Source organism: Belonocnema kinseyi, chromosome 10 (genome assembly GCF_010883055.1).
Source record: "Belonocnema kinseyi isolate 2016_QV_RU_SX_M_011 chromosome 10, B_treatae_v1, whole genome shotgun sequence".
NCBI classification, from domain to species: Eukaryota; Metazoa; Arthropoda; class Insecta; order Hymenoptera; family Cynipidae; genus Belonocnema; species Belonocnema kinseyi.
In genome coordinates this window covers 71,065,995-71,074,891 of record NC_046666.1, presented here as the reverse complement: position 1 = coordinate 71,074,891, position 8,897 = coordinate 71,065,995, and the positions used below count along the sequence as shown (strand labels likewise).

General features: G+C 36.6%; 1 protein-coding gene across 1 annotated transcript; it reads left to right on the top strand.

Moving 5' to 3' along the window:
* The first annotated feature begins 982 nt into the window (after nt 1-982).
* LOC117181614 (vitellogenin-like) lies at nt 983-7,608 on the top strand. Its single transcript, XM_033374477.1, has 7 exons — nt 983-1,036; nt 1,395-2,116; nt 2,204-3,148; nt 3,232-4,315; nt 4,405-6,216; nt 6,301-6,749; nt 6,867-7,608. The coding sequence occupies exons 1-7, from the start codon at nt 1,006-1,008 to the stop codon at nt 7,434-7,436; spliced, it is 5,613 nt and encodes a 1,870-aa protein (XP_033230368.1). The 5' UTR covers nt 983-1,005; the 3' UTR covers nt 7,437-7,608.
* Nucleotides 7,609-8,897: the final 1,289 nt, after the last annotated feature.

Here is an 8,897-nt window from a genome sequence, read left to right as displayed (position 1 = left end):
TCGGATTAAGTGGCACGACATTTCCCCCCATATATGTGTCATTGACAGTGATGGGGTTTATTGTTTAAATTCTCGGATCTTTAAGACATTCTATTTTAAGTGATTATTTTTTTAAAAACCAATGTTAAAAATTGTAATATTCAGGATGGTAAAATTTCGAGACCATCGAGTATTTTAAGTTCTTCAGAATTAAAAACTTTCAAAGGTAAATTTCTAATTTCAAAGGCTTTAATGTAAAATAATTTAATCATGAATACTTTAAATAAAATATATGTTTAGTTAAAGTACATATATTAAAAAACTTTCAGTATTGAATTTTTAAGACTTTTGAGAATCCTAGTATAAATGCAATATCTAAGTTATAAGAAATAATTGATAAGAAATATTTTATTTTATAACTAGTAACAAAGTTCATAATAAAAAAAGATTTCTTTCAAACTGCTTCAAGAAAAAATAAAAACTTTATTGAGACATAAAAAATTGCATTAGTTTGTTCTATTCTAGTTTCCACTTTTTAAATAAAAATATCGACAAGAAATAATATATTAAATCAACACAATCTGCATATTTTAATTCCGTCCCTGATGCATAAACCACTGCATGTCAACTAACTCTTCTGCACGAACTAAGAAAATAATTGGTGAAAAAACTCTCATAAAATAAAAATATGACAGTGTCTTAAGATTCAAAAAGAATTTGCAATCTAATATCTAGGCTGATGACCTCTCATTTTTTAAACTTTTCGCCAATAGCTGTACTATGTTATGGCAATTATTCAGAAAACGCGAAATAAATGATTCATCATTATCCGGTAGTTGATATCACCCGGGTCAAAAAAAAGCCTTGCGCGCGTACATTGTATTACATTTTATCAACTTCATAAACGAAAGCTGGTTAATAGTTTCTCGATCAATGGGTCATGCTGAGACAGCATACGTTTGATATAAATACTTTAGAATTGTCACTAAGTTTGCCATTCTACATCAGACATCCTCTCGTCGAATCATGTGGACTCTGGCAATCCTACTGCTCCTTGGTAAGTAAAATTCATCATAGGAGTCATTTAAAAAGTTCAAATTGAATTATATATATTCATTTTGTCATACAAAATATACTCGAAAGTTGCTGTGTTTTAATACGATCTTAACGAAACAGAATAAAAAATAGTTTCTTAGTAATTCAATTTATATTTTCTATTCAGAAGCTTAGCTGGAAAATTAATTTGAATAAAGAATATCTATAATATTGAATTGATCTAAGTTGACTTTATTCGAGTTAAATTTTTTGTATTTAAATTTCTGCTTCTATTTATTCATTGGATTAGTTATCCAGTATCTGAATTATCCAATAATTTAAAAAATCTTTTAATCTTTCTATTATATAAATTATAACAGCAGGAGCAGTTGCAGCCAATCACAATGGATGGAACTCTGATAAAGAATACACTTTCAAAGTCAGAAGTAGAACCATGGCTGAGCATGGCCAACGCTCAACAGATGACCAGTACGCCGGAGTTTTGATGAAAGGGACACTCAGAGTCCAACCTAAGAACAGTGACACTTTGTTGGCACAGTTGACAAGGGCGCAATATGCTCAAGTTCACACCAAGCTTCCTGGTGGATGGGATTCTGATATTCCAGATAACCAGATGCGGCTCCAAGAATTTCCCATGACAGGGAAACCCTTTGAGATTAAACTGAAGCATGGTGTTGTCAGAGATCTTGTCGTGGATAAGGATGTACCTACATGGGAAGTGAATGTTTTGAAAAGTATTGCCAGTCAACTCCAAGTCGACACACAGGGAGAAAACAGAAAAAAGTCTAAGCACAACCATGGACCTGAGGGAGAACAACCTTATGCTACGTTCAAAACAATGGAAGATTCTGTGGGTGGTATGTGCGAGGTTTTATATGACATCGCGCCCTTACCAGAAAAAATTTATTTGGGAAATCACGACTTGGTACCTAAACCTGATTTGAAAGGGGATCAGGATATTATTGAGATTGTCAAGACAAAGAACTACACAAAATGTGATCAGAGAATGAGTTTTCACTACGGCATAGTTGGCAGTGTCCACTCTGAATCTGGTAGAAATGACAATGGACACTTTCTTTCTGTAAGTTTGTTGCAAGATTGTATTATTACTATATTATTAATTAGGATTCGATTAAATTTTCTTTAATAAACTTTATTCATTTAATAGAAATCATCTGTCAGTCGCATTATCATATCCGGTGACCTGAAGAGTTTTACAATCCAATCCTCTGAGACAACTAATAAAATGGTTTTGAATCCAGAAAATACTTCAGACGGTAAACGTAGAATGGTTGCCAGTCGAATGCGTTTATCTCTCAGTCAAGTGGAATCAGCATCCGATAGGCTCTCAATGCCACCCAATCCCCAGTCTACAGGAAACCTAGTATACAGTTATAACAGCCCATTCTCTGGACCAGAACAGAGAAGAGCTGGTCGCCCAAGTAAAAGCCCTAGTTCAAGATACGATAGTTCCAGTAATAGTGAAGAAACTAGAAACAATAAAAACAAAAACAACGGTGATTGGAACAGAAAATCTAACAAAAAAGAAGACAGTTCCAGCTCAAGTAGCTCAGATTCCAGTTCAAGCTCAGATTCAGATGCTAGCCAAGATGAAAAGGAATTCTGGCAGCGAAAACCCAGCCTTAATGAAGCACCTGAAAATCCCATGCTGCCCTACTTCATTGGAAACAAAGGAAACTCCGTTCAGATGTCTGGTAGAATTGACTCAGTTAAGCAAACTAAGGAATTTGCAAATGAAATTGGGCGTGAACTTATGAATCCTAGTGATATACCTAAAGAAGAAACGTTAGAGAAGTTTATAATGCTAACGAGATTGATTCGCACTATGAATACCAGACAAATTGAGGAAGCTCAGAAAGATTTATACGAGTCTTCGAATCATATTAATTCAGATGATCAGAGCAGTTCTCGCAGAAACAGCTGGGCTGCTTTCAGAGATGCAGTTGCGCAAGCTGGAACTGGTCCGGCTTTGGTTGCCATCAAGAACATGATCGAAAGTAAGAAAATTGAAGGTGCTGAGGCTTCTCAAGTAGTTGCTTCAGCAGCCGAATCTGCAATGACACCTACGCCTGAATACGTCGAGTTGTTCTTCGTAAGTATTAGATAATCTTATGAAGTTTTCATAATTATTCTTTTAATTTGTGTAACACACTTATGATATCTATTACTTTTCAGAAACTCGCCACAATGTCAGAGACAAAAAATCAAGAATTCCTGAGAGAGTCAGCCCTCCTCGGCTTTGCTGACTTAGCTCGAAACGCCATCGTCGACAAAAAAAGTGCCCACAATCTTTATCCAGTTCATAGTTTCGGAAGAATGTTTTCAAGAAAAAATTCTGATCTTTTTAAGACATATATCCCACACTTTAGTCATGAACTGAAATCAGCCATTAAGGAAGGTAAAAGCCCCAAAATCCAAACACTTATTGTCGCTCTTGGAAAAATCGCTCATCCGAAAATTCTTGCTGCCTTTGAACCATATCTTGAAAAACAAGAACCAGCATCTAAACATCAGCGTCTCCTGATGGTTTTGTCAATGCATGACTTGACCGATACTTATCCTAAAGTTGCAAGATCTGTAGCATACAAAATTTACGCCAACTCTGGTGAAAGCCACGAGATTCGCTGTGCAGCTGTAAGAGTGCTGATGAAGACAAACCCCCCAGCTTCAATGCTCCAGCGATTGGCTGAAGCAACAAACTACGATGACAGCAAGCATGTCAGTTCGGCAGTAAAATCCGCAATTGAAAGTGCTTCTGAACTTAAAGGCTCTCAGGATAGGGAATTGCGTAACAACGCTCGTGCTGCTAGGGGTCTTCTGAGTAAAGAAAGATTCGGACCTCAGTATTCCAGGAATATTGTTAAGGATCTTCTAGACAGTGAACTGAAAGTAAAAATGCAAGCTAGTTACATTGGTGGAAAAGATAGTATCATACCAAAAGAATGGTTTTTGTCATTTAAACACAGTTATCGTAGTTTGAAGTTGCCAACAAGTAAAGCTGGTGCGATGGTGTCAAGTGTTGAGGATTTGTGGAAAAATTTGATGGACCAACTCACAAATGACGAATCCGAGTCGAATTCCAGAAAAGATAGAAATTCAAATAATGAAAACAGCCATTTTTCAGCTGAGAAAATAGCTAGGTTGTTGAAAATCGAAGCTGATGGAGCTCAACAGCTTGAAGGATATGCAGCATTGGATACTGCATTTGCTTCTCAATTTGTTGCTTTTGATAATCATACTCTGGAACGCATGCCTAAATGTAAGTATTTTGAAAGTTTGACGTGTACAAATTGTGCCACTTCAACATGAGCTTTCTTTTCAAGATTCTAATTTCGGTTTTATTTTCAGGGTTTAAGCAAGCATCCAAGTCCCTCCGAGAAGGTCAGCATTTTAATTTGAACAAATTCAACACTGATGAGAGGATATTGAGTTTCCCAACCGAAACAGGATTCCCATTCACTTACTCCTGGAGAATGCCAACTCTTGTGAAGCTCGAAGGCAAGGCAAAACTCAACACTGAACATGAATCGTCCGATACCACTTGGCCCAAAAAAGTGGATGCATCATCTGAAATGCGAATCGTCTACTCTATGAAAATTCAGGAACGAATTGGGTTCTTGACACCATTTGAACACAAGCACTACATGGCTGGAGAAGACAAGAACTTTCAGGTGTACTTGCCTATTCGTCTTGAGGCTGAAGTCGACACAAAAAAGAAGGAGCTTAAGCTAAAGGCCCAATCTACGGAAAGAAAAGAATCCTTCAAAGCCTTGCAAGCTAGCAACGTGCCCTACACATCCAGTCACGACGTTCTCAGCATGAAACCAGTTTTTAAAGATTCCTCAAACACCCAAGTTATGCGAAATCAGAAAACCAAGAAGCAGACTATCACGCCTCGTTGGTTATCCGCCATGGAAATTGAACTTGAACAAGCAGAGGATCAAGGAGAATGGACAACTAAGCATCAAAATGAATCTCCTTCTATCATGTCCCGTATTTCCGAAGCCAGCTCCAGCTCCGGCTTCAGAATTCTGAATGTGAAGGTTGATTCGGACAATTCTGAACAAGCCATTAAATTTCAATTGTCGTATGACTCTAAACACAAGTCCCAGTCTGATAACAACCAAGACGATAAATCTAGAGATTCTAATGATAGATCAAACTCTAGAAACAAATCACATTCTAATAGAGATGACAACGATAGATCTAAAGAAAAGAATGATAGAGAAAACTCTAAACGCAAGTCTGATTCTAATAGAGATGAAGACGATAGATCTGATGAATTCAATGATAGATCAAACAGAGCAAAGGCTCCACGTCCTTCTGATAAGGAACGAAACAGTGAAAATCGCAAAAATCAATTTTTACATGATGCAAGCAAAGGAATCGGATCAGCAAGGTCAAGTGTTGTTGATATGAGCGTAGAAATTACTGGAAAAGAACCAACTCACTTTGCATTAACTGCAGCCATGGCCACAAGCAACGTAGATGAATCATCTAGAGGTCTATTCTACGCCAATGGGAAAGGCGAGAAAGTTGATTACGAAGTTTGCGCAGCTTTGGAAGCCAATAGTCCTAATTCTCCAGAAATTGACTATAAGGAAATTCTCAAGTCGGATCTGACTGAGGAGTTTGATGCTGATATCCGTTTTGGTCGAGATTGTTCATCTGGAGCAAAAATTAGGGTTGAAGGTAGGAGGAAGCAGTCAAAGGAGTACCAAAAGGAAGTTAGTGAATCCGATGCCGCTGAAGAGATTGAAAGTATGTTGAAGGGAGAGGAGCAGACGACATCAAGGGCTTATCAAGACTTGGTGAGACGAGCTTCTGAATTAGATGAATCTGAAGTAACTCTTGACTTTAATGATAAGGCTAAAGGTGCCAAGGAAGCTTCCATGAAGGTATTAGAGATGGTAGCTGATAACATGAATAACGTTGCTGAAATTAACACAGTCAATCCCCGAAATGCTCACAAGAACAGGATTGATCTTAAGTTGAAAACGACTTGGAAGAATGGTGCCTTTGTAACTATAAATGCTCCAAATATGGATGTTAGGATGCAAAATGTGTTCCCTGAAAACATTCTTGATGATAGCGACGATAATTTAGAGACTTCGAAATCTTCTGAAGAGGATGATGTGGAGTCTCTTGCCGAAACTGAAGGTATTTTCACAGAAACTTCTTCCTGAATGAGGGTCACCAATTTTATAAGTTTGTCTTAATTTTGAAAATCTTTTCTGATTTCAGATTCCTGTTTTATCGATAGGAAAGTTGTTGAAACTTTTGACAATGAAGCTATCCCCTATGAGCTCGGAAAATGCTGGCATGTGTTCATGACTACTTTCCCTAAGGAAGACGCTGACAGACCTAACAAAGATCGCCCAATTCCCAGCGACATGGATGCTACTATCTTAGCCCGCGAGACTCAAAATGACCAGAAGGAACTCAACATTGTCTTTGGTACTAAAGAAATTCGTCTCAAGAAACCGAATTCCCAGGTGGAAGTTACTGTCGACGGAGAAAAAGTTTCAGTCTCTAAGAGGAGGAGTTTTGAGAAAAAATCAAATGAAAGGGACTTTGATGGAAATCGCAAGAGCCTGTTTGAAATCTTTGAACTTAATGATGGCTCTGTTAAAGTTACTTCCGAGTCCCATGGTGTCGATGTTGTCTTTAGCGGTCGTCGGATGAAGATCACGGTCATTTTTATTTATTCTTGATATTTTTCATTAACTATAAGATTAACATCATTTCAGGTTAATTTATGACTAATCCCCTAGTGATCATTTTAAATAATAAATTCTCTTACTTTACAGGCTGCTGACAAATACCGCAACTCAGTTCGGGGAATATGTGGAAACTACGATGGTGAATCTTTCAATGATAAACAGACACCTCAGAATTGCGTGGTGAGACATCCAAAGGAATTTGCAGCTTCTTGGGCAGTGACTGATGAGAAATGTGAAGGACCAGTCTTGAAATATGCAGAAAGTGCAAAGAAAGCGCCTTGTGCACGCGATGATAGCCGACCGAGCAATGTTATTAGTGATGAAGAGGCAGGAAGGGAAAGAGGTTCATCTCCATCTAACTGGGGTCATCATAATCGAGACTCCAACAAATCATCACATTGTACTACTTATCGTACCAAGGTTATTAAGGCCGATTCTCAGACTTGCTTCTCGTTGAGACCACTGCCAACCTGTTCTCGGGACTGCAGATCCAACAACATCAAGGAAAAGAACGTCGAGATGCATTGTGTAAAGGATAGTAGTGCCGCTGAAAAACTCGCTGACCGTGTCTACAAGGGCGCTAATCCTGATCTCAGCCAAAAATCTGTTAGTAGAACAATAAAGATGGATGTGCCTATTAGTTGCGGTGCTAGATAATTCTTCACGAATAAGAATTTTTTCAATTTATTAGTATTTCTGTAGAAAATAGGATGTAATAAGTTATCAATGATAAATAAAGCGACTGATTTGAGAGAAATTAAATTTTTCGTGTTAGAAGATTTATTTCAAGACTTAATAATATAATTTTTAAGTTGACAGTAAGACAAAACTAAAAATCTTATTAGGTGCAGTGCTGGCTAATTCCTGGCAAATAAGAATATTTTCAATTTATTAGTATCTCTGTAGCAAATGGTATGTAATAAGTTATCATTGATAAATAAAGCGACTGCTTTGACAGAAATTCAATTTTTTGTGTTAGAAGATTTATTCAAAGGACTTAATGGTAAAAATTTTAAGTTGACATTAAGACAAATTCAAGAAAGGCCATAGAGCTTTTTTTAGATGAAGGCGAAGAATTAGGATTGCTTGAAGCGACACAAGTATTGCCTAAATTAAATTTAACTTAGTATTTCCGTAAGTTTGAGAACTGTCTTTAATTTATAAAAATAACAAAGTAAGTGAGAGAGCACATTTCCACTTGCAAGATTTAAAGAGATAGTTTCTTTCGTATCATCAGCCATATTATTGAAGGAAGAAATGCATGTTAATTTTAATAACTCAACTTAAGAAAAGCTAACAATTTAAAAAAATTGTCACATGAAATAAATGATTAAAAATTGAATTTGAGATCATCTATTTGTATTTCAAAGTTGGTAATTGCCGAGAGTAGAGTGGGTTGCCCGATTTGCAGGCGTGGTGCAATGCGCGAATATGTAACGGTTGAGGTACTAAGTCGCCTGTTGCCAGCCGTGCGTGTTATTGCATGTAATCACCTGAATAATATGGACGACCCTCCTAAAGTCGCAGCCTGCAATCGTCCTTCATATATATAGTATGCAGTTTACAGCCCCTTCCTTTGTAGTCAATTGACTTTCTCTAACTCTATATTGTATTGTTGTATGCCAAATTTCACAGAGCTTTTGTCATATATACAAAAGAAACTATTGTCTTTCAAATTTCTATATCGTCATTGGTAATAATTGATGATAGCGAGGTTATGAAAGGTTCTACAATATGCGTGTCGAAAAAGCTTATAAATCTTATGTAAAATTGATATACTCTCGTAGCACAGTTGGGCAGAACCGTCTCAAAACATAATCAAAAATCCCATTTATTGAGTTTGCTACATAAACTTAAAACAATTTATACTATTTTTCAATAGAAGCAGTCAATCATGTTGCAAAAACAATATTTTAAATAGCGTTAACTTTGAATACATTTTTTAACTTAAGAAAGACAACCCTTTGATAGTTTATTTGTATTTGCATATTTTCTATTTTCGGTTTTAACATCTTTACACTGAATATTAAAGAAAATGATTTAAAAAATTCAAAAATCAGTTCCTTATAATGTATATTTCAAACCCTGAAAAAAATTATTGCGGTATTTTCGGCATGC